This window comes from Schistocerca piceifrons, chromosome 5 (assembly GCF_021461385.2).
Source record: "Schistocerca piceifrons isolate TAMUIC-IGC-003096 chromosome 5, iqSchPice1.1, whole genome shotgun sequence".
In the NCBI taxonomy this organism is placed as follows: domain Eukaryota; kingdom Metazoa; phylum Arthropoda; class Insecta; order Orthoptera; family Acrididae; genus Schistocerca; species Schistocerca piceifrons.
Window position 1 is genome coordinate 669,820,394 of NC_060142.1, and position 26,743 is coordinate 669,847,136.

Genomic DNA, 26,743 nt, shown 5'->3' on the forward strand with positions numbered 1-26,743 from the left:
AGTGCTCTGTCAGACTCTTCATGCAGTATCATATCTCCCATTTCATCTTCATCTACATCCTCTTCCATTTCCATAATATTGTCCTCAAGTACATCACCCTTGTATAGACCCTCTATATACTCCTTCCACCTTTCTGCTTTCCCTTCTTTGCTTAGAACTGGGTTTCCATCGGAGCTCTTGATATTCATACAAGTGGCTCTCTTCTCTCCAAAGGTCTCTTTAACTTTCCTGTAGGCGGTGTATATCTTACCCCTAGTGAGATAAGTCTCTACATCCTTACATTTGTCCTCTAGCCATCCCTGCTTAGCCATTTTGCACTTCCTGTCGATTTCATTTTTGAGACGTTTGTATTCCTTTTTGCCTGATTCATTTACTGCATTTTTATATTTTCTCCTTTCATCAATTAAATTCAATATTTCTTCTGTTACCGAAGGGTTTCTATTAGCCCTCGTCTTTTTACCTATTTGATCCTCTGCTGCCTTCACTATTTCATCCCTCAAAGCTACCCATTCTTCTTCTACTGTATTTCTTCCCTCCATTCCTGTCAATTGTTCCCTTATGCTCTCCCTGAAACTCTGTACAACCTCTGATTCTTCCAGTTTATCCAGGTCCCATCTCCTTAAATTCCCACCTTTTTGCAGTTTCTTCAGTTTTAATCTACAGTTCATAACCACTAGATTGTGGTCAGAGTCCACATCTGCCCCTGGAAATGTTTTAGAGTTTAAAACCTGGTTCCTAAATCTTTGTCTTGCCATTATATAATCTATCTGATACCTTTTAGTATCTCCAGGGTTCTTCCATGTATACAACCTTCTTTCATGATTCTTGAACCAAGTGTTAGCTATGATTAAGTTATGCTCTGTGCAAAATTCTACCAGGCAGCTTCCTCTTTCATTTCTTAGCCCTAATCCATATTCACCTACTATGTTTCCTTCCCTCCCTTTTCCTACTCTCGAATTCCAGTCACCCATGACTATTAAATTTCAGTGGTATGAGGATTAAATTGTGGAATTCTCATGGATTTTCCTTTGTAAAGGAACATTTGTAAACAGAGTTAAGCATTTCAGCTTTTGCGTTGCTACCCTCAATTTGAGTTCTTGTCTCATTCACTAGGGATGGACACTAACTTTGGTGCCACTAATAGTCTTTACATACAACCAGAATTTCTTTGGGTTTTCTGAACTATCGTGTGACAATATTTTGCTTCAGTAGTATTTAAAGAAACAGAGAATACTGCATAGTAGGTGTAAAACATAGTGTAGGGATGGAGATAAAGAGATGCTGAATGAAACACATTTGGCTGTCAAGAGAGCAATGTGTGATGCCTTCAATGACTACTGTAGCAGAATATTGTCACATGATTTTTCTTTATAGTGAGTGTATACCATCAAGATTGCATCCTATTTGAACTGTTCTACTGGGTGTGTACCTGTCCAGTGCATAGTCAACTATTCTTTTAAACTTAATCAATAGTTGCTCTACATGCTCCTGCCCTGTGCTGAAAGTTCAGGTTGCTCATTGAGATATGATATTACTGATTTTTTTAATCTAATTTACTGAACATTTATATCTTTCTGGCTGTTTTAGTTGTTCATCGTACCTTGGTAATCACTGTTGCCACACCCGTGTCATGGTCACTGATACCAATTTGGATGTGGACTTCTAAAAGAGTTCTAGTCTGTTTGTTACTGGTAGATCCATCATATTTCCATCATGAGTGGGGTTCCTAACTATCTTATCTAAGTAATTTTCAGAGAAATCATTTAGTAATCTTTCACAGGATGTCCTATCACATACACCACTCACAAAACTGTGATTTTCCCAATTAATTGTTGGATGATTAAAGTCTCCACATATGATTACAGTATGCTTGGTGATTGTATGTACAAGTGAACTGAGATTTTTCTCTAAAGTTTTTAGTTACATCAGGAAATGAGTATTGTGGGTAGTATAAGGATCCAATTATCATTTTATGCCCACCCCTGGTACTGAGTCTTGCTCAAACAGACTCACATGCAGCTTCAATTTCTATCTCGGTAGATTTTAGTTTCTTGTCTACTGTGACAAATACACCACCTCCATTTTCCATATGCCTTTTTTTTTTCGACATATGCTTAAATTTTCCTCAAAAAATCTCAGTGCTTTCTGTTTCAGGTTACAATCAGTCTTTGTACCTAGTATTAAGTGAGCTTCATTGCTTTTCGTGAGCACATCAAACTCTGGCACTTTGTTTAGAATGTTTTGGCAGTTTATCATTAGGATTTTAACACTCTTCATCTGTAGGAGGCATTTCTTTCACTCTTACACTATTACTTCTGTTTTTCCTACAGCTATTGTCATTTGGCTTGGGTGGAGCATCACATAATCTAAAAAAATACCTTGTGTGCACCCCACACACAATCAGCTACCTGGATAGCAGCCTCTGATATGTAGTGCACACCTGACGCATTTAGTGGGACCCTACAGTTCTCAACACTATGGTACAAGTCCAGGAAGTCACTGCCTAGCTTGTCACAGAACCGTTAAAGTCTCTGGTACAGTCCTTCCACTCAGAGGACCATGATAAACAGGGCTGTTGATAATGCTGCAAATTGTAAGCCCATCGAAACTCCACATGCGAGATTGGTCTTCTCAGCCTTCTCTGCCAGTCACTGGAATTACCCAAGCCCAGACAACAGGCATAATTTGTTCCAACATGCATCACAATCTGCAGTTGGTTGCACCCTGTTCCCTCAATGGCTGCTGGAATACCCTCTTCAACACGTTTAATGAGACCCCCAGGCATACACACTGAAAGCACCTGATATCCTCTTCTGCCCCTTTATGCCATATGTTTGAACTGCTGATGATTGATAGACCCCACCTCTTTTTTGTTTGCTTCCTCTTGATGTCAGACAAAACAGGTTTACCCAATACAGATGAACTGAGTCCCACTGTCTGAGTCTCAGTTTCAGTGAAAGAATCTCAAACTTGTTTCTTAGGGGGATCAGTACAACATCCTGAGTCCTTCCTGGTCCCCATCCACCCTGTACAGGATGCGTAGATATACCACTGACATGCCATGTGCAGTCAAGTGGATGAGTAATGGCAGATCCTATACTTTCTGCAAAGGAGACAGAATCCACAGGAGAGGATAGTACTTGAAGTACCTCGTACTAGTACCACAGGTCGCTACTCTCAGGAGCTCTACCAACACACTGATTCATAGCAGCTACCAATTGTTTGACAGTAGTGAGGGCAACTTCCAGCTGCTTATGAGCATCATCCATCTCATCCCATGTTCGCGAACAGCATTCACAGTTGGACTGCATTTTGGCTGGTGCAATGTATTACAAGGCAGTGAAAAAAATAACTTTAAATGAAGCCCGCTGACTATCTTTTAGTCTGTTGAGCTAAAAGGTTGGTAATTCCCTATAAGAATTGAAGCAAAAACACAAAATGAGATCTCTATTAAGACAACACAAAAACCTGTGGTAAAAATTATTAGTTTCCAAAGTGTTTTGAGGTTAATTATAGTTGTTAGCAAACTAAAAAACAGACTTAATTTACAATAAATGCATATAATATATATGACTATTCCTCTTTACGGGAAAATAAGCTGTAACACAATATGTTAATTTGAATATCTGCTACAGTAACTAAATTTACTACAAACTGCTCATAGATTATGCAGTGAACAACGATAGCCTCTGACAATTCTCGAAAACGCACTTTTATTTGTGTTGATATAGAGTGAAATTTGTGAATCACAAACACTGATTTGTTATTAAATAAGTTACATGTCCAAAACACTTGTACCAGTAACTTACAAAAACATAGTTTTGTAAGTATTCAAAAATTCTCATAACCAATCTGTTTCTAATGTGATTGTACAATGAAATTAGAGAACAGTTGTTTTGGATGAAAATAGGCCTATTGTTCTTAAAAATTTTAGAAGAGTACAATTGAGTTTAAGCCTATAATAGACAATAACAGTGTGATTATGTTTGTAATTTTGCAATGTATCACAATTTAGCCATACTGTAGAACTGTGTGCCTTCAGGGAAAATAACTGCTGTAGCATTCCCTTACTTTTAGTTGTTCACACCACCAACATAGCATGGCCATGTTAGTTAATGTTACAAAGCCATATCAGTCAATGAACTAGTGAAGGGTTCATCCTCCTTAGGACCCACAGGTTAATCTGTCCTCTCCACCAAGAAAACCTCTACTGTGGTTGCACCTATCAAATGGCTGTCTGTGTGTCGATGCAAGCAAGCCACCCTTCATTACCATGGTCCATGGCTCAAGGACAGAAGGAGATTGTTGGGGGGGGGGGGGGGGGGGGGAGGATATTTAACAAAATAGTTTGCTTTCCATCAGTCACACTACAGAATACCATAAAGATTGGAACTTTGGACTATCTTGTGTTTGGGAAAAAGAAAAAAGGCCCATTCACCGTATTACAATTCAGTGATGATGAAATGAAGTTTTAAGTGGTGAAAATACGCTTTCTTTTATAAGGTTATGGAAGAATTTATTTTGTATATGGTTAAATTGTCTAGGAATTTTAAAACTTACCTCTGTCTGTATTTGTAAAAGTGAGTCTATTGAAAGGAAATTGTGTTCTTAATATTGGTCTATTTTTCTTATTCTCCTCAAAAACAAAACAAAAACTAAATTCCTTGCTGTGTTTTTTTTCCAGATGTAATGTTTTTAACCCCATGGTTATAAACTTATTTCTGTCAGACAAGTTACATATAAGATTTTTACTAGAACTAGAACATTATGCAAATATGGTTGTTTCCCTTCACTCAACTAACTTGGTTAATTTTGTAGTGTGTATATTTTTTCTCACTCATTTAATAAAGAATCTGATTAACCAAGGAAACAGGAATTTTTACCTTTCCAGGCTTTCAGCAGCCCCAGGGGCCTTCGAACAATTCCAGAAACTGCTGTAACATCATTTGGAACTAAAAGACAAAATGAGGAAGAGGAAGAATATGGAGACGATTATTTTGAATATGACAATGAGAATCCTGTGTTTCAACTGGGAGAGCAGGATAACATTACTGAAGAGTCAACAGAGGAGCCAGTTATCTCTCTCAGAGGTAAACAAATAATTGATTAAAATGATGTAACAGTTACCAACTTACTACAGATATTATCAAAATCTTTCCTTTAAGATAAAAATATTCAAAAGTACATTTCCTCAGTGCATTGTCATATATGGGAAATGAAATCAAATTTTGTTTCTCAGTCTATCTTGAACGCTGCTCTTCAGATCACCACTGGCTCTCTTCAGTTATATGTGCTGATTGCCTAATCCTGCACAGTATTGCTGTAGACAGATAGTGTACAAAATTTTTGTCTTACCTCCTTCACAAATTTTATTTGGTAGGCAGAAGCAGATAGCATATTACTGCTGTTTTTCTTGTTTGTGACTTGTAAATGGATAAATTTGGGCTCATTAACTCAGTAACTTAGGCTTTACAACTATACTTCATCGTAGAATCAGGGTTTTCTATTGTTGTAGATCTGTTTCATGAATTAGACTGTAAAATTTTCATTTAAATATGTCCAGTGTATACTATGAAAAAATTGGGAAAAAACATCAGATCAGATAACTGAGTGTAATGAAACATGTAGATGCTATTAATAGTGCAGAGGATGTGTGAGAAACTGAAAATAATCTAAATGTAGTGGCAAAGGGTAAAAGAAAATATATATTTTCCAGGATATGACAAGCATTTTTAAGAATTCACATGCAGTTGGTGTGTATAAAACTGATAAAAAGTGAAACAACTTTTGAAAATCCCACTTTTTTTGGTGTTGTAAGATTAACTGAATACAGAAACAAAATTGTTTTGATGTCAGTGGGGTAACTGCAAAGCTGCTGGAGAATTATTCATCATGCTTTTTTGTATGAGAGAACGCTTTACTGTAGCTGTTATTTTAATATTTAATGTTTTCTTTGCACCTGTGCATATGAAAAATGTAAATGTTCAGGAACTCTCTTACCGGTGTTGATATATTTCATTTTATCATTATATATTTAACTATAATTACATGGTTTTACATATTTGAATTTAATTCTACATAAACTTGCATATTATTGCTTTTTTCCCATCTTATTCTCATTAGGTTGCTCCCTAGGAACACTACTGAATCAGACATACTACAGAAGTTGAAAATGGGAGTTACATTATCTCTAAAAACCACATTTTAGTGCAAAAAAATGTGGTTAATTGCACTTTGAGTTGGATAATGTAGGATGTGATTCTTCTTAATTTTGTAATATTTGAAATTTCAGTTATCAAAAGCAAAGCTGATGTGATAACAATACTCTGTGTTGCACTGTTATAGCCATTAGTATGTATGGTGGAGGGTTTGGGTTTTGTTGAGATTGGCAGTGGGGCAAACAAAACATTACCATCCCAAAGTTTTGCAGCTACTAGTAACTTCTAGTGATTCAGAATGAGGGAGCTAGGGAATATATGCACTAAGAAAGTTTGCTAAATAATACTTCTTAGAGAGTTCATGACTTTTTGTGTTTATGATGCCTCCTGTTTCATCAAAGTGTGTGGTGCTGTATAAGTAACAAACTACGTCTGTTTAGTCATTGATGAAACAAAAGGTGGCCATCTCATTGTTGGCAAACTTGATGGAGAAAGACCCTCAAAGCCAATAACAATAAAAGTGTGAGAACAGTAGCTCATTAGTGAATGGCAGTCTTAAATTGTTGTGGCTTGTGGGAATCCAAGAGGAAAATCTTCTTGTTAGGTATTTGGCAGGAGAAAACAGATATAAAGGTACTGAAGTCTGCAAGCCTTTGGAGCCAGTGGCTCCTTCTTCTGGCAGAAGGGCTGGAGCGGAAGGAAGAGGACAAAGGAAAAGGACTGATGAGGCTTAGGAAATAGGGAGAGTTCAGAAAAGTCACCCAGAACCCCGGTTCAGGGCAGACTTACAGGGCAGGATGAGAAGGAAAGGTTGATTGTTGGATTGTTGGGGACTGTACCAGAAAGATTTGAAAACTTGAGAGCTTAAAGGTGGAAGAAAGGGGAAATATACAAAACAAAGATTACTGACATCATATCATGCTTGAGTTAAGAGTGGAAACCCAAGTGCATTGTATGTGGGTATGAGGGGGGTGGAATAGACAGGTTAGAAAACTAAAAGGGTCTGAAGAAAGGAATAGTTACTGAGAAGATGTGCTGAGACTGAAAAAATTAAAATAATGAAGGCTAGGGCGATTCCAACAACAAGCACATGTTGAGATGCCAGTTCTCGCCTGCAGAGTTCTAATAAACTGGTTCTAAGGGAAGAATGCAGATGGCACTTGCAGTGAAACTGGCACCAAGGTCATGACTGTCATGATGTACAGCATGGTCCACAAGAGGATAATGTATGTTACCGGTATACACCCTCTGAATCCTAACTAATAACTTGATGGTAGTGATGTCAATGTAAAAGGCTGAACAGTGTTTATATAACAACTGGTATATGATATGTTATTTCACATGTGGCTCTCCCTTTGATGTTATTTGTTTTGCCAGTTACAGAGCTGGTACAGATGGTGGTTGGGTGATGCACAGGATAAGTCTTACAGTGGGGACAGGCACAGGGGCAGCAGCCGTAGGATAGGGAAATGGATACAGAAGGAGCTTACAGTCTTTCAAGGACATTGTGGAGATTGGGAGGCTGATGAAAAGCTTTTCTAGGCATGGTGGGCAAAGTGACGGACACAGTGGAACTCATTTCAAGGCATGATTTTAGGAAATTATAGCCTTGTCAAGTAGCTGACTAAGACATTCAAGATCATGATAATACTGAGTGACAGGAGGTGTTCTCCTAAGTTATTTTTTGGGCTGATAAGCAGTACCAGGATTGGATGTGATGGCCCAGGAAATCTGCTTTTGAACCAGGCTGTTGGAATAATTATGTCCAGTAAAGGCTGAAGTGAGAGTGGTGGTGTATTGCTGTAAAGGGCCTGCATCTGAACAAATACATTTGCCTCAAATGCTGAGACTGAATGGGAGGGAGTGTTTGACATGGAAAGAATGGCAACTGTCAAAATGTAGTACTGTTGTTTGTTAATAGGTTTAATGTGGGCAGGAGTGTGTAGCTGACCTTTGGTGATTATGAGGACAACATCAAGGAAAGTGGCATGGATTTGAAATAAGGCAGTTCAAAATTTAATTGGGAGAATGACTTCAGATATTCCAACAGTTTTAATAGCCTCAGCATGAGTCCATATGTCAAAGATGTCACCAACCTATCTAAATGAAAGCAGAGGCTGCAGACCTATGGATCCCAAGTAAGCTCCCTCCAAGCATCCCATGAAAAGGTTGGAAAAGGAAGGAGCAATCCTGGTTCCTATGACCACGCCCCTGATGTATTTGTATGTCTGCCCCTCCAAGGTAAAGTAGTTGTTGGTAAGTATAAAGTTGACTAAGATGAGCAAGAAGGATGTTATAGGTTTGAGATCAGGTGGGCTCTGGTTGAGGTAATGTTCACCAGCAGACAGGCCATTTACATGGGAGATGTTGGTATAAAGTGAGGTGGTATTAGTGGTGACAAGTAGACAAGCATGGTGTGTGATGGAATGGGACAGACACAGATTTCAGATGACCTAGGAAATGGTTGGTGTCTTTAATATAGGAGGGAAGTCATTGTACTATAGGTTGCTGGTGCTGATCATCATGAACATTCAATGCTTTGAAGCCAGCAACCATGGGATGGCTAGCCTTATTTGATTTGTGGATATTAGGTAGAAGATAAAAGGTGCATGGTTTGAGAGGGGTAAGAAGTCATTTTCAGTAAATTGAGGTTTTAAGCATGGACTGCAGTTCAGTTTGTATCACAGGGATGGGATCTAAATGGCAGACATTATATGTAGAGGAGTCTGACTGCTGGTGTAGACCCTCACTTACATGTGGTCAAGTACCACAGTGATGGATCCCTTGTTTGCTGTGAGGATAATGATATAGTCATCAGTTTTTAGGGAACAAAGAGCCTAGAGTTCTACAGAGAATGGGTTAGGTTCATGTTATAGGGACCTGAGGAATGGTTGGGGAGCAATGCTGGATGTTAGGAATTCTTGGAAGGCTTGTAAGGGATGATTTTGAGTTAGTGATGGTGGATGAAGTTGGGATGATGGTCAGAACTGTTCAAGACAGGGTTCTATGTCAGTTTTGCTGATGGAAAGGTTTTGGGATTGGTTTGCAAAGTGATATGTCCCATTCGCTGTTCATTTGAAGGAAAGTAGGTCTTTCACCAAAGCAGCATAATTAAATTGACATCCAGGGCTGAAAGTGAGAACCTTGGATAACACAGTTAATTTAGGAGGGGAGAGTGTCTTAGATGAGAGGTTGAGAACACTGTACTGTTGCAACTGGCTTGTGTGATCATAAGTTATCCTTGGTCCAGGGGGCAGTGGTGAAGGCTGGAGGATGTTAAAAGCTTGGCCAAGCTCGGTTTGTAGGAGAAGAGTGTTGGCTGATGATATGGCTGTTTAGGGAGCAGGAGAGGGACAGAAAGGGAAACACCACTGTTGAGGTAGTTTAGGAGAAGGTGGGATACATTTTTGAGGTGAAGTCTGGCCTGTTGTTGCAGTTTGAAGTTGGCTTGGCAGATGATACCATTCAAGGAAACATGAGGTGCAGATAACTGCAGGAATTTGTAGAAGGAGAGAACTCTGGTGCAGTGAAAATTGGGAGATGAGACATAGAGGTCACAGGTTAGGCAGGTAAGAGCAAGAGATTGCTGTATCTGAAACTGAAAAAGTGGCTGGTGCAGAGTATGATTACATCCAAAAACAGGGACTTTCAGTGCTAGGCCTTTGGGGGTAACTTCCAGAAACAGAATGTGGGACCTTAGTGTTGATAGTGCAAAATCATATTTTTGAAAAGACTGAACGTAATACATGATGGGATTCATCAAGGCAAAAGAGGAGGGTTTGGAGTATTTGAGATGGTGTGAGTGGCAAAAAAGAAGCAGAAGAGGGAAAAAGAAAGAAAAAAGGAAAAGTATTGGAAAAATAGATACAAAAATCATCAGAACTGACAAGGGTCAAAAAGAGGTAATGTGTGGGTGACAATTTCTATAGTGCAAAGACTTCCCTCCCATATTGATGACAACAGTTATTTCTTAGATCATCTAAAGTCTGTGACCATCCACTCCCATCACAGTCCTTGCTTGTCATCATTGATGCTGCCCCCCTCTGTTCCAACATCCTCCTTGTACATGGTTTGTCTGCTGATGAACAGCTCCTCAGTCAGCTTCCACCTGATTCCAAATCTATGATGTGTTTCCTGCTCACTTTAATCAATGTTATACTTACAAACAGATCAAGGGTGCAGCCTTTAAAATCAGGAAGGTTCCTTCCTATGCCCCTCTTCATGGGTCACTAGGAAGGGACTTCCCTGGAATCCATGAGCCTAACCTTTGTTTCGTTTAGATACATGGCTGACATATTTGCCATATGGGCTCATGGTGAGGCTGACCTGTACACATTGTTGGAATCTCTTAAAGTCATTCTCCCAATTACATTTCAAATGGCTCTATTCCGAATCCAACACCACTTTTCTCAAAATTGCCATTGTTCTCACTGAGGGTCAGCTACACATCTCTGTTGACAGTTAACTTACTAACAAACAATAGTGCTTACAGTTTGATATTTGCCATCATTGCTGTGTCAAACATTGCCTCCCATGCAGCCTTGGCATTAGAGGCAAATGTATTTGTTGGGATGAAAGCTCTTTACAGAAATATACCACCAGTCTCACATCAGCCTTCACTGGATATAATTACCCCTTTAGCCTAGTTCAGAGGAGATTTCCTTGGCTATCACATCCAATCCTGTTACTGCTTATCCTTCCAAAAAATATTGTAGGAATATGTCTCCAGTCACTCAGCATTTTCATGGACTTGAATGTATTAATTGGCTACTTCAACAAGGCTATGACTTTCTAAAATCATGTCTTTAAATGAGGTCCATCCTGCCCGACATTTTGGCCACAGTATCTAGAATAGCTTCTCCTCAGCTTCCCAATCCCTGCAGTTTCCTTGACAGACTCTATATTCCTTCTGCACCCGTTCCCGTATCCTATGGCTCCTATCCCTGTGGCTGTCCACACTGTAAGACTTGTACTATGCACCCTCCTAACACCATCTATACCAGCTCTGTAACTGCCAAAATGTATGATGTCAAAGGGAGAGCCACGTACGAAACAACACATCATGTGCCTTACATAAACAGTGTTCAGCCTTTTACATTGGCATGAGTACCACCAAGTTGTCAGTTAGGATGAATGGACATATTCAGAGGGTGTATACTTGTGACACACAATATCATGTTGTAGAGCATCTTCTACTACCTGACAGTCATGACTACAGCCACATTTGCCATTTGCACTCTTCCGCCACACACGAGTTTCTCAGAACTCCTCAGGTAGGAATTGGCTGTCACAACATGTGCTTGGTTCTTGTCACCCAATGGCCTTCATTTATGTTACTTCCTTTGGCTTCAGCATTTCTTCTCAGTAACTATTCCTTTTTTCAGTCCCTTTCAATTTTCCATATCTTTTATTTTCTGACTTGTCTATCCCCTCCTCCTCCCCCCCCCCCCCCCCTGGCCCTCAATGCCCCACCCCTGCACACACACACATACAATGAACTTAGGTTTCCACTCTTATTAACTTATGCACAGTGTTTTGTCAGAAATCTTTGCCGTGCATATTACCCTATCTTCTTCAGCCCCTCTGCCAGAAGAAGGAGCCACTGACTCCAAAAGCTTCCAGATTTCAGTACTTTTCTTTCTCCTGCTGCTCCTTGGTGTTTAGATTTTTTATCTATCCAATTACATTATATTTTCAAATATTGATTAGTTTCATTGTTATGTATTCGAATCCCATGACTCACAAGGTGGCAACTGCCCTTCATGTACTCTTTTTGCATTTAATCCTTTTCTCCTGTCTTGTTCATGCATCGCTGAGGAAGTGTATCTATGAAGAAGTGTGCAACAGCTACCCAGAAGTAAATAAAATAATTTCATACACAAAGAAAATGTTTCTAAATGTCCTGTCTTATGTGTTGCTCTTTAGAGATCTGATGTTGAACATAGTGTTGCCACATGAGCGTATCTTAGTGAGGTGGTGCACATGGATTGAAGTTGTCAGTTTCTATAATGATTATTTCCAAGCCATAAAACCTGTGATTGATTCATTTATGAGAGAGAGCCTTCAGTTTCAGTATAAGAGGCACAAAATGCTGTCATTGAACCTAAAATCAAAAATGTTTTTGTTTATATCCATGTCAACTTTTTCTTGCTTGTTAGTAGCAGAAAATTAGAATCTCTTGGACCATCTGTACAGAAATCATTAGAAATGGTTGAGAATGTCAAATGCAAGCTGACTGGCATTAGAGATGGTTTTGGGACGGGGGTAGTGAATAAGTTTGATGCTGTTTTTGGAAGAAATCCAGGCTACTCCACTTTTCCTTCTATTGGCAATGTCCTCAGTGGAGGAGATGAAGACACTATAGGTGAAATCTCTCCAGAATTACACAGGAACTGAAACTGATGGTAGCAAAGCAAAGCAGAAATGTTTAACCACATTTTCATGCTTCAGACTGTATACAGAAATTGTGGCTCTGTAATCATAATATATCATAGAGCCCCAAATAAAATATTTTGACCTGTATTTGAAAGAAAGCATAGGTCACACTCATCTACAAGAAGGTTAACAGAAGTGATCCTCAAAACTATCATCCAGTGTTATCAATATCTATCTGTTATAGGATCTTAGACCACACTATGAGCCCAAACATGATGAGGTATCTCAAACTCTCTTTCATGTCAGTAAGCAAGTGACTTCTAATTATAAATCCATCACCTTCCACCTGCATTCTCAAAACTTTATTAGAGGATAGCTTCTGTCAGAATATTGAACACTTTTTATGGAAAATACTCATTAACAATTGCTCAGTTTGGTCTCTGTAAAGGAGTTTTTGCAGAAAAAATTTACAACTGCTCAGTTTAGCTTCTGTAAAGGAGTTTCTGCAGAAAAATTTGTAAATGATCTGGTAGAATTAAACAAGAAAAGTTACCAAGCTGACATTTTCTGTGAGCTTGCCAAGATATTTCATTATATAGACATAATATTTTGCTATAGAGACTAAAGCAAACAGCATTAAAATCATCCCCCTTGCATGGTTGGGGTCATAATTTAACAACAGAAAGTCACATTTACAAATGTCGCCACAGGGATAAAACTTGATTAAGAATGAGAAAAGTTTATGTATGGTCTTCTGCAGGGTTTGTTATGCAGTACACACACGTGTTTGATCTACATTAAGGATTTACTAAAGGCCTTAGAGTACTCTTCAAAACACTGTAATGTTTTCTCTCAATACCAATAAGGGCCCAAAAACAACAGCACCATATAAAGCTAGGAGTATAATGGAACCGGCTTACAGCTTGCTCACAGTAGACAACTTAACTACCAATATTACAAAAGTTCATAGCGCACAGTTTCAGAGAAATAAGAATTATTTGCATCTACCAAAAATAGGGAAAATTGGGCATACACTTAGTGAATCTCAATGTATGAAATTAGTAGGCAGTTGGATGGGCAACAAACCCAGGTGGTGCTAGCATATGGATAAGATCTCTGACTCACAGCACTGATTTGAAAACGGGATTGTTAGCACACTTATCATACTTTCAGCTGTAGAGTCCTTAAATATAATTTTCTGGATCAATACAGTGTCGCACAAAAAAGTAATTATTTCTCAGAACCATGTAGTGAAAATATTGTGCAAAGATTATAACAAAACATCTTGGAGAGGCCCAGTAAGGGATACAGAGATTATTATTTCATGATCATTGTATTTGTCCCAGTCGTGAATTTAAGATGAACTGTGAAATTTACAACCCCAATACTAGACATAAAAATAATTTCCATATACATTTTTCATTCTTGTTTAGATTTCAAGATGGAATTGTATAGCTTTGAGAAAGTCTTTAATGGGTTTTGGTTGTGCCACATATCAGGCAAGACACGAAATTTCTGGGTATTAAAAATGAGATAAAAATTTCCTTAGTTTGCCACTCATTCTGTAATTTATCAAAATATTTGCATGCAGAGAGTTAAATTCCAGTTAACATTGATGTTAAAATTAAACAGGATTCAGTTTCCCAGTATACAGGCAGCTGATTACAGTCTCCAAGATCAGTAAAGTCAAATTAATTTTTACTATGTTACAACAGATGCAACAACATCTCAATAATTTAAGAGGGAGAACAGTGGCTTTTTTATTTCAAAGTAGCTAATTTATAATGTATTAAAATTGTAACATTGTAACGTAGTAATAATTCCCGTAATTAATGATACAAGTAGTTTACCACTAGTGGTAATTTTGGTAATTTTTTTTAGTATACTTCACAAAAATTCCCAGCAATGGCTGCTTCTGTCACTTTGTGTGTAACGTGACCTATACTTTGCCCATGATATGATTTACATAACATGATTTGAAAGTGAGTAAGAGAATGAATAACTGTACAAAACAACCTCCCTTGTGCACAACACCATTGTAAGGGATGATCTTCTACTGGATTCCAAGGCAGTCAACAGCCAAAGAGGTCTGCACACTACCCATATAGTGACCTCACCATTGAGACCCAAGTCAGTGACTGAAAGTGGGGGATAACAAATTGTGGCTGGTAAAGTCCACTACCTGGCTGTAATGTACCACCTTATAGCCATTAAGAAAAATGTAGTCCTTCTCAGGATGCCAGTGTGTGATCTTCCTCAGTAATTGTTGAGAAATATTTATTCTCAAGATAAGTTTACAGATTTTCTCATTATCAGATATTAATTGGTTCATTTGGTCAGTTAGCCAAAAAGTGGGCCATACAAAGTGAATAAATAAATAAACTAAAAACATTTGAGAATACGATTTAAATCTTCAAACCACTCATCCTAACAGTGGCTGTGGAGAGATCATGCATTGCTGTCCTGAATTTTACCATCTATAGCCCCCCCCCCCCTCCCTCCACAAGCATTGTTACAGTGAACGAAACCATATAAAGTCTTCTCACTCATCTCCAGACTGCGCACTGCTTCTGATGTGTGGTTTCCTCCAGTAATGAAAGGAACCATTAGTGCACACTCATTGCAGGGGCAATTGTAGAAGTCAGTCAAGGGGGTGAGCTAATGGGGGGAAGGAGGGGGTTAGGGGGAATGGAATATCGCTTAACAAAAGGAGAGTTGGGGTCCTCCACTGACAAACTGGTGAAATTTGGTGTTGCTTAAAGTAGGTTTTGGTAACTGTTTTGGATTTCAGGGTAATAACATGTCTACAGAATGTGTGTGCCTGGGAAAATAAATACAATTTGACCCAGATGTCCAGCGTTTTCAAAGTTTTTGTCTGAGGTCAGCAATTTAAGTTTTGGTGGGCATACCCAACATATTTAGCTTTCTTGATTATTGTAAGTGGTACTTATACATTAATGTGCATCCAATGTATATTAAGAAATAATAAGTCGCCCATTTTAAGTTAAATGATATTTATTGGTTTACATAGTAAGTTATTTGCCACTCTTATTCTTTTGTTAAAATGTGTTTGAAATACATTGCAACCTATATTGCTACATAATTATAAAAAAAATGATTGAATCTGTTGAAGTAATATATTCGCTGATTTCTGAATTCATTTTATCCAGTGTAATATGATACTTTGTTGGGGGAGGGGGCGCTATAGCCCCCATAGCCCCCCCCCCCTTTCCCCTCCATCTGCCGCTGCCCCTGATTCATTGTGATTTATGTCCTCCACATTTTGGCTGGGAAATTATCTCTTATTTTGGGAGATTATAAACAAAGTATAAAACATTTACTAACCATTCCTTCTATTTTGAATGCCTAAAGATGTTCTTAGAGTCATTTGTACACATGTCTTCTGTAGTATTTTAACTAATTATATTACTCTTAATGTTCTTTTGCATCAACTTTCATAATCTGGCCATTATCACCACAGTAATGCTCATTGTCACTGATTGTTTCATTTCTGTCATGTTCATTAATTAACTCACTTTTCATAATAATATTGAATGTAATTCAGGGTGCTCCCCTGACTTAAAGCTCCCACTACAGACTGCCAACATTATTTTGATAGAAGTTACACTCTAGCACTTTGTACCAGTGTTTTCTGTTCACATAATTCAAAACTTCTTTGTAATATCCTTGCATTTTTTACACCTAATTATTGTCACATTGGTAAGATAAATAATGTGTAAAAGAAATATTTTATTTTATTTTACTGGTTTTTGTCATTAACTTTACTATTTCTTTTTCCTGGGTAGCACAGAAAATTTAAAATTTGACTGGATGATCACAGAGTGGTCCAAATGTTCACAGACATGTGGCAATGGTGGATTTCAGGTAAATAAACAGTTTCATTTTATCACTTTATCACATACTTTTTAATAATGCAGTGCCTATTTCATTATGAAACATATGTTTTTTAAGTATTTGGAGCATTCATCTTCAAAAACACTTTTGATAATTTCACTTTATCATAAATAAATACTCTTTTGATTATTGTTCACTATTCTTTATTTACTAGTTGTGTAAGAAGATCAGAAAGCTTAGCATGTATTTGTTTGTACTGCATAACATTTTATAGACAAAAAATTCTGATTATCTAACGGTTCAACTTGAAGACCAACGCAGGAGGATGGAAAAATATTAGAAATGTTACAAGTATAAAATGCTGTAAGAATTGGTGTAGTCAGTTAAGGAAACATGTGATCCATTGTAATTCACTATACAGGGTGGTCCATTGATCGTGACCAGGGCAAATATCTCACAAAATAAGTGTAAAACGAAAAAACTACAAAAAACGAAACTTGTCTAGCTTGAAGGGGGAAACCAGATGTTGCTATAGTTGACCTGCTAGATGGTGCTGCCATAGGTCAAATGGATATTAACCACGTTCTTTTTAAATACGAACCTCCATTTTTTATTACATATTTGTGTAGTATGCAAAGAAATATGAGTATTTTAGTTGGACCACTTTTTTGCTTTGTGATAGGTGGTGCTGTACTAGTCACAAACATATGGCTCACAATTTTAGATGAACAGTTGGTAATAGGTAGGTTTTTTAAATTAAAATACAGAATGTAGGTACATTTGAATTTTTTTTTTTTTTTCAGTCGTTCCAATGTGATACGTGTGCCTTTGTGAACTTATCATTTCTGAGAATGCATGCTGTTACAGTGTGATTACCTGCAAATACCACATTAATGCAATAAATGCTCAAAATGATGTCCATCAACCTCAATGCATTTGGCTATACGGGTAACGACATTCCTCTCAACAGCTAGTAGTTCGCCTTCCGTAATGTTTGTACATGCATTGACAATGTGCTGACGAATGTTGTCAGGCGTTGTCGATGGATTACGATAGCAAATAGCCTTCAACTCTCCTCACAGAAAGAAATCCGGGGATGTCAGATCAGGTGAACATGCGGGCCATGGTATGATGCTTTGACAACCAATACACCGGTCATGAAATATGCTATTCAATATCACTTCAACCACACACGAGCTATGTGCCAGACATCCATCATGTTGGAAGTACATCACCGTTCTGTCATGCAGTAAAAGATCTTGTAGTAACATCAGTAGAGCATTACGTAGGAAATCGGCATACATTGCACCATTTAGATTGCCATCGATAAATTGGGGGCCAATTATCCTTCCTCCCATGATGCCGCGCCATACATTAACCCACCGAGGTTGCTGATGTTCCATTTGTCGCAACCATAGTGGATTTTCCGTTGCCCAATAGTGCATATTTTGCCGGTTTACATTACAGCTGTTGGTGAATGATGTTTCATCGCTAAATAGAACGCATGCAAAAAATCTGTCATCGTCTCATAATTTCTCTTGTGCCCAGTGGCAGAACTGTACATGACATTTAAAATCATTGCCATGCAATTCCTGGTGCATAGAAATATGGTGCAATCACTGTTGTTGTTGTAGAATTCTCAACACTGAGGTTTTTGAGATTCCCGATTCTCGCCAGTTTGTCTGCTACTGATGTGCAGATTAGTCGTGACAGCAGCTAAAACACCTGCTTGGGCATCATCATTTGTTGCAGGTCGTGGTTGATGTTTCACATGTGGCTAAACACTTCCTGTTTCCTTAAATAACGTAACTATCCAGTGAATTGTCCAGACATTTGGATGATGTCATCCAGGATACCGAGCAGCATGCATAGCACACGCCCTTTGGGCATTTTGATCACATTAGCCATACATCAACACGATCTCGACCTTTTCCGAAATTGGTCAATGGTCCATTTTAACACGGGTAATGTATCACGAAGCAAATACCATCCACACTGGCGCAATGTTACGTGATACCATGTACTTATATGTTTATGACTATCACAGGTTCATCATTCACAAAGTGAAGAAAGTGGTCCAACTAAAACATTCATATTTCTTTACGTACTACATGAATATGTAATAAAAAATGGGGGCTTCTATTTAAAAAAACGCAGTTGATACCCGTTTGACCTATGGCAGCACCATTTAGCGGGCCAGCCATAGTGCCATCTGGTTTCCCCCTTCAAGCTAGAAGAGTTTCATTCTTTGTAGCTTTTTCATTTGATGCTTATTTCGTGAGATATTTGGCCCATTCACTATCAATGGACCACCCTGTATATCGTCGCTAAGCAATGAAAACTTGTAACTCAAATTGGTCAAATTTTACAGGAGAAACAAAAAACTAATTATAGAAGTCACATGGGGACCTGATTAGTCAAATGTAGTGGTTTCTGCTACACAATATGGATCCAGTCATTGGTACATAAGACTTTATTATGCACTTCAAATTGTCTGCCGGTTTTTGGAGTTATGAGGTTTCCACAGTTATTTTTTTGGTAGTGATAGAGATAAGAGGCATGTAACGAGTGCACAGTTAAGAACTGAAATGAGTGAATGTTTAATTTGTTTAAAAATATTCTTACTTAAACTTTGCATTATTTGTGTATTATGAAACATCTGTAAGGATACATTGTTACAGATATAAAGTGAAATGAATAATTTCACATTGATCAAAATATTGGAATCTGGATTTTAATAAATTACAGCGTTTAAAAAAAATAGAAACAATGTTGTTAGCTTTAATTAAACTTTTATTACTGTAAACATTTGTGCAGTTTATTAACATTTATTATTGTTACTATTACACTACTATCACAGTCATAGGTGGCTGTAAACAAGTTTATTTTCGGCTGCATTTTTTTTAGGCACAGACATGTTCTCTCATTACAAATGTGAGGCAGTGTGTCATAAAATGAATGCACATCCCTTGGAATGACCAGCTTTAGTTGTTGCAAATGTGTAAACTTTTCTGCACTGATCTTTAGTAGTGAAACGTAGAGAGGGGGTACTGTAAATGAGCTGGGTATGTTTGACAGCCTTCTTGGAAGTGGTTCCCATGTATCGCTGAATTTCAATTTATATTTCATTTTTCCAGAGGGACATACTTGGCCGAATAGACGAATACAACGAGAGTTTATCATAGGACTTGAAAAACGTGTGGTCCAAATAACTGACAACATAAGGTCTAGGACTTTGTCTTGTGGTAGTAAGCATAGAATCACACTCCATTTGAGTGTAATCTTTCTCCAGAAATTTTTGCACTATTGTAACACTTTTCTGATTGGCGAGATTAGCCAGTGCATTACTCATGACTGAGTTTCGATTCCGGTACGTGCATCCGTAGCTATAGAAAATAGCTTCTGAATAATTTTGGACGAACGTTTCTATAAAATGCACGAGTATACTGGCAAATTCCGAAGCTGTTAGTCCACCTTCACTCTCGTGCCGAAGGTAACAATAACCATTGTTACTTTTTAAATCATAGATGGTAAAGTTGTGGACCTTCAGTTTGCTTTTGCAGTACAGTGCAGGTGCTTTTAGTCTGGGAGAAAGCAGAAGTGCTTGAAGGTCAATAGTAAACACTGTAGCTGATCCTAATTTATCACAATTTTTCGCTTCCCTTGCCTCAGTTTTTCGGGTCATATGCACAGAGTATTCATTGTCTGAGAGATTGCCTGTCTGGTGAGAACAACAAAGGTTGCTCTGGTCCTTTCTAGGGGAAAATAAGTTTAGATTATTTTCATCGAATACCTCACAGAACTGTTTGTAAGCAGCTGGGATTTGTTCTCTTTTTTTGCAAAATTCTATATATTCCCCATGTAGTTCTGATTTACTCTTCACATTAGGTTCCAAGTAGAGTTAAGTGGAAGAACGACGGCAGTAATGCGATTCCAGTTTTGACAACTCTGCAAAAAAATCTGATGCTGATTGTCGTCCACCTGAAACTTTCATTGGTCTCTCCTGCATTTGAGGCCCTTCTGCAAACGTTCTTCCTGATGCACTAGATGCCCATGTTTTGACACTCCATTCACCTAAGCGCAAAATTTTCAGAAACATAGTCTTGCAGACAGTTTTTTTCTGTCCTTCTAATACAAAATTGTAATATAGTGTGTTAGAACGGTGAGATTTATTAGGTTCTGAATTATTTCTGCATCTTTTAACTGGAATGTAGTAGACATGGCTTCTAACAAAAATTTTTCTTTCGCCCCAAGATATGTCCTGCCACAAATGATTAAATATTAGCTGTCTCTGCTCTTCTGTAATATCCTCGAAATTCCTGTTCCGATTTAAGGAAGAATGTTTACAAGTACATCGTGGTTCCATTTCCCTCCTACTTCTGCTCATTGTTGGTCTCTTGGTGCCAAACTCATCTTTTTGCATTCCTAAATAATCCTGTCCCCTAATAAGTTTTTCTTTCTGCAAACTTTGAAGTGATTGATTGCTTTTCCTTGTACGGCGCTGCTTAGTACTTTTTGCTCCCACATCAACTTCATCATCGTCGTCTTCCGTGCTGTTGTTACTGCTATGGTCATTTTTGTTTTTATCTGTATCATACACATCACTATTGCCACTGGAGATATCATCCTCACTGCAGTGTTCGAAAAGACTTTCAAACTCAGGAGTGGAATTAGCCTCTGTATTGGCTTCTTTTTCCACATTATCTGTAGTGTAAACAATAATATTTAAATAATATAATCACCTCAACTTTCAAACAAGGATATTTCCTGAAGTTACAACAATATAAACTATGGTTTACCTTCATTTTGTAAGTCTACTCTTTCTTTTGGTGCAGGACAAGGAGAACCCGACTAGAATCTTCTTCTGGTGATTTTATATGATATAATCTGTTGTCAGCTTGTTTCACAAGATGAAGAGTGAATTTACTCTTTTTACCCATAGCTGAAAACAATGTAGTTACTGTAGAATGTATAGGATTCTGTTAAGTTCTAAAATTAGAACCTCGTATGTACCGAGTGCAGTCTGCTTTAGCGCGATGAAAAACTCGTAAGTCAACATTGTATTTAACGAGGTCATTATTAATTCTGTATATTAAAATACATTACATATATACCTAGAAATACTTACAGTACCTGTAGCAATAAAGCAGTGTTGGGTCTGTCAGTCAAAAAGGTTACTATCACATCAAAAAACGTTTTAATCTCGGAGCATGTGTTCGCCCTGCACACTAACAATGGCGATTACCGGAGATGCGAGGTTTACAGCACAAACTACATATCGCTGAAGATGTGAGTTTTTCATTATTGCCGCTAGATGGCGACACCGTTCAACTCGAAGAAGAAAGGTTTCAACAGGCTATCTGGCATAATTGTCTACATTTGGTAATAGAGTTACATGTATTTCATTGTCAGATGGAGTTATGAGGTTTTCATTGCCTAGCAATGATATGTATTTTTCTTGACTGCAATGTCAAGAAGCAGTTTGATAAATGGTTTCAGTTACAGGACAAATATTTTCATATCATGGTTTCTAATGCTAGAGGAGCATGAGAAGCTATGTTCCAAAGGTGCTTATTCATAGCTGAAACCAATTACCTGACTGCTTATTATCAAGACAAATAAATTTATAATGAATTACAAAATGTAAAAGCAAACAATGGAAGGTCCATAATGCCTTAACAATAATATTATGAAAAGGATAGATTCCTGCTCACCACTTAGAGGAGGCATTGTGGAATGTGAAATGTGTTTTATTCATCTTATAATATACACAATTTCAGAATATAAGTCTGATGTCCAGGAGACATGGCAAGGTTACAATTAGATAATTTGAAATTTTGTCACACTTACAATAATACTTTGTGGAGAATTTACTTATTTAAAATTTGTCAAACTTACAGTATTTACATCTACTATAACTATTATAAATTTTTTTCTATTTTAGGGATCCAGCTCAAAGTATTACTTCATCCTTCATGAAATCTTCCACAGAGTAGTACCATCATTCAGTTAGAAAATCATGTAACTTGCTTTTTAAAATATTTATCTTCATATTCATTATTTCACAGGCTTTTATTGTGTTGTGAATTTTCTTGGCTATATACTAAGGAGTTTGAACTCGCAGTTTTAAGTGATGTGAGGTGAGCATGAAGTTTTCTTTGTGTCTCGTGTTGTATGAGTGTTCAAAATGTGTTTTTTTTTTTTTTTTTTTATTTTATTTTATGAAAAGGCTGCATGCCACATGTCGCCACAATTCCGTGATCTTACAATGCGATTCCAACACAGCGTCTGAGGCAAGACAAGTCGCGCAGCAGCAGTATCCGCGCACCTGTCCAAAGGCACTCTTTTAGCAGAGTAGACACTCGGTGTGGTGGCTGACTGTAAATGGGAACTGCCTTTATGGTCCCTCCCATCAGCCACCGCGCCGAGTGTCAACTTTGTTTCTGGACCAAAAGTCCTTCTTCGGAAATAGAAAACACAAACACATTCACACAAGCACAACTCCCTCTCCCTACTCCCCCCCCCCCCCCCCCCCTCTCTCTCTCAAGCTCATTGCTGTTTCTCTATGAATGAACCTGCTCCAAAGTGATACGACTCCATCATTTATGGTACATAGACAGTGGTTGCACAGCACACACGTGAAATGATCCAAAAGTGTTTCTACATTTGACATAACTGCAAGAGAATTTAATGCTTGCAGACAACAGCACTACCCAAGTAACAGCTAAATGTGATGTACACATCACAACCACAACCAGTGGTGCCAACTCTATCAAGGGGAATTCCCACCTGCATAGTTCAGAGGAACTTGTGCTGGAATGGTGTATCCAAATGGCCCTTGTAGTGAAGCAGCCATTGAAGCCATTTGTGTTGTGGTGTGCAGCATATTCAGCAACTGTATGGTCAAGTTTATTGTTCACCACAGTTTGGCAGTGACCAATCATGCAAATATATCATTCCCTATTGAATAAATAGTTGGTTATTTGTCTTGTCCACATAGTTTTCTGTGCAGTAATTGCAGCATGGCTGACATATAACATGGGTGCTTTCACACGGCCTTGCGTTTTATTGGATGGGAAATTTCTGTGGTTGGACTGCAGTAGGAAGTGGGTCAGTGTACAGGACAGGTCTTGCATTTGGGTCAACCACAAGGAAAAGACCCATGGGACACAAGATTGGTTACAGGAGTGGAAGAAACAGGGATGGAACAGGATGTTCTGTAGGTTGGGTGGGCAGTAGAACACTGCTTTGGGTGATGTAGATAGGATTTTGGGTAGAATATCCCTCGTATCGGGGCACAACAAGGGGTAGCCGAAGCCCTGGCCTAGCTTTTCATGGCGAGGATCATACTGGGTTATCAAAGGAGTGCTGATCAGTAGCTGGTTAACAGGTTTACTGATGTCAGAGGAGGTGGTGGCACAGGAGATGTGTTTGTGGATGAAATGGCTAGGATACTGTCTGTCAATAAAGACTCTGGTAAGGTTATCAGTATATTTCAACTGCTCCTACTGTCCACTCCAGATGTGTCATTGACATGTGGTGAGGCTATAAGGAAGAGACTTTTTGATATGGAATGGGTAACAGATGTCAAAGTGGAGATACTGTTGGTGGTTGGTGTGCTTGATATGAAGATATGTATTTATGGAGCCATCTGAGAGGAGAAGACTGTCATCTATAAAGATGGCTTATCAGGTTGAGAAGGATCAGGTGAAGCAGATGTGGTAGTAGGTTTAGATTAGATTAGATCAGATTAGATTTACTTTCATTCCAATTGATCCGTAGTGAGGAAGTCCTCCAGGATGTGGAACATGTCAGAAAAACAACAATACATGACAAATATTTACAACTAAAACAAATAAGCTAATGTACCATTCCACAGGTCCCAAGTGGAATGATCGTCATTTTTTAATGAACACTATGTGAAAGAGTCATTTCACAAATACTAATGCACTGAATTTAAAATAAAAAAGTTTTTTATTTATTTATAAGGTAATAAACATGTAATAGAACTACTATAATACTTATTTACAATGAACACATTACTGCACTGAAATGGTGCAGAAGTTAGATTGTACTTACACACACACACACACACACACAAATTTTCAATGAACACATTACTGCACTGAAATTGTGCAGTAGTTATATTGTACTTATATACAAATCAGTTGGTTTTACTGAGAAATTCATCGCTGGAGTAGAAGGAGTTGGCCACCAATCAATCCTTTAGGTGTTGTAGTTATGAAGTAACGAGTAAAGATTGCTCTTGCCATGAGTCCAGACCATGAGAATGTCATCAGTGAATCTGAATCATGCAAGGGATATTAGATGTTGACTGGATAGGAACAATTCCTCCAGAAGGCCTGTAAATAAGTTGACATAGTATGGTGCCATGTGAGGATCCATTGCAGTGCTACAGATTTGTTTATAGATTGCTCTTCAAAACTGTCACAATTGTGGGTCAGGATGTGGTTGGCTAGGAGGATTATGAAAGAGGTAGTGGGTTTGGTATCAGAAGGATGTTGGAAAAGATTGTGTTCCATGCCCACAAGGTCACGGGCATAGGAAATGTTGGTGTACAAGGCTGTCACATCTGCAGTGACCAACATGGAGTCTGATGGTAATGGGACAGGAATTGTGGAGAGATTATGTAGGAAGTGATCAGTATTTTGAATGTAGAGTGAGAGGTTATGGACAGTAGTTTGGAGGTGTTGGTCAGCAAAGACAGCTGTTTGTTTGGTGGGAGCATTGTACACAGCCACAGTGCGATGACCAGAAGGGAGACCAGTGGGGTTGGGTTTGTGGAGTAGGTAAAAGGTAAGAGTGCAGGCAATTGCTGTTGTGAGGAGGGAGGTGGATTCCAGTGTCAGGTTTCTGGATGGATGTAAGATCTTGAGGAGCTACTGGAGACCATGTTGGACTTCTGGAATAGGATCGTGGTCATCAGGTTTGTACGCAGAAGTGTCAGAAAGTTGACAGAGGCCCTCAACTTTATATTCACTCCCACTCATGACCACTGTGGTCGAGCTTTTGTTATGGGAAGGATGATGAGATTGGGGTTGGTTTTCAGGTTACAGATAGCTGTGTTTCCATAGAATTGATGTTGGACTCACTAGGGAGGGATTTAGGAAAGGAGGGTGTGGCCAGATTAGACGTAAGGAATTTGTAAAATTTTATTAGGGATGACTGGTTGGAAGGGTGGAAGGACCAAAGTTGGAGGAAGGTTGAAACTTTTAAACAAGGTTCTGGGTGGGGCTTTGGTTGGTAGTTGTCAGTGTGGTGAGTGGTGAAGAAATATTTCCACTACAGAGCACAAGTAAAGGAAAGAAGGTCCTTTACAAGTCCATCATGGTTGAACATAGGTATCTGTCTGTGGCGTCGATCCACGCATCGATAGGCCAGAACATCGTAAGTGTATTATGTCTTCGAGTTGATCTTTGTTTTATATACTTCCGGGACCTCAGTTCCGGCCTAGTCTTCGACTTGTACGTTTGTCGCGTAATAAAAGTATTGATGATTAGAAGAGACAACTATGGTCATTACCTTACCACCTTGATATCTCCTTCAGTGGTGACCCCGAAGTTCGAATAATCCATTGAACTGAGCACAAAGTGACTATCGCACTGGCTTCCGCATTCCGCATGGACCTTTGTTTGCTACACAGTGGCCTTCTACAACAAGCCGCCGCCACCGCCCGGTTTTCACCTTCAATAGCAACTAAATTCAAGCACACCAGCTGTAGTTGGTGCCTGACATAAATTTCCACAGTCCTATAGCCTCGAGAACCCAGGGACCTCGTGAGGTGCAGTGGTTTTGAACATGACGCCAGCGGTCTCCAACTCCGGCTTTGTTAGCCCCCAAGTGCTTCAGTTTTCGCCGCACAGCAGTACAAGAAACCACTACACACTGATACCAAACTTTAATGCAAGTACTGTAAATAGTGGGAAGCATAGTTTTCATAATGTGCCACAACAGGACACCTTTTTTAATGTGCAAGTCCCACGTGTGTATCATTCCGCACCAGTTGCACACTACGTGAATGACATTCGCCAGCCTGTTACTCTGAGTGTTCATCAGTGCAGTAACATGAGCGGGTCAGGTTCCACCAAGCTCATCAGTGACTCTGTGATGGACAATTTCGCTGCAGATGTGTAGGACCAATTGCATAATAACCTGTTGAGTAACTGCCGTGACCACTTTGACCTTCCGCCGCAACAACCGGACCCGCTTCACTCCAGGCCGGGCTTCCTACTAACGAATTTCGCTTCCCCTCCAGCTACTATGAACACAGCTGGCATATCTGCTTCCTCTCTACTGCCCTCACAACGCAGAGTTAACTTGACTTGCCTACTGCT

The 26,743-nt window shown here is 38.7% G+C and overlaps 1 protein-coding gene across 1 annotated transcript in view; it reads left to right on the plus strand.

Moving 5' to 3' along the window:
• Nucleotides 1-26,743, plus strand: part of LOC124799190 (protein madd-4-like) — a 571,457-nt gene that overhangs the window by 469,449 nt on the left and 75,265 nt on the right. Inside the window, exons 18-19 of the mRNA XM_047262725.1 lie at nt 4,874-5,090; nt 16,345-16,418. Coding sequence (XP_047118681.1) covers nt 4,874-5,090; nt 16,345-16,418 — 291 coding nt within the window. The remainder of the gene's footprint in view (nt 1-4,873; nt 5,091-16,344; nt 16,419-26,743) is intronic.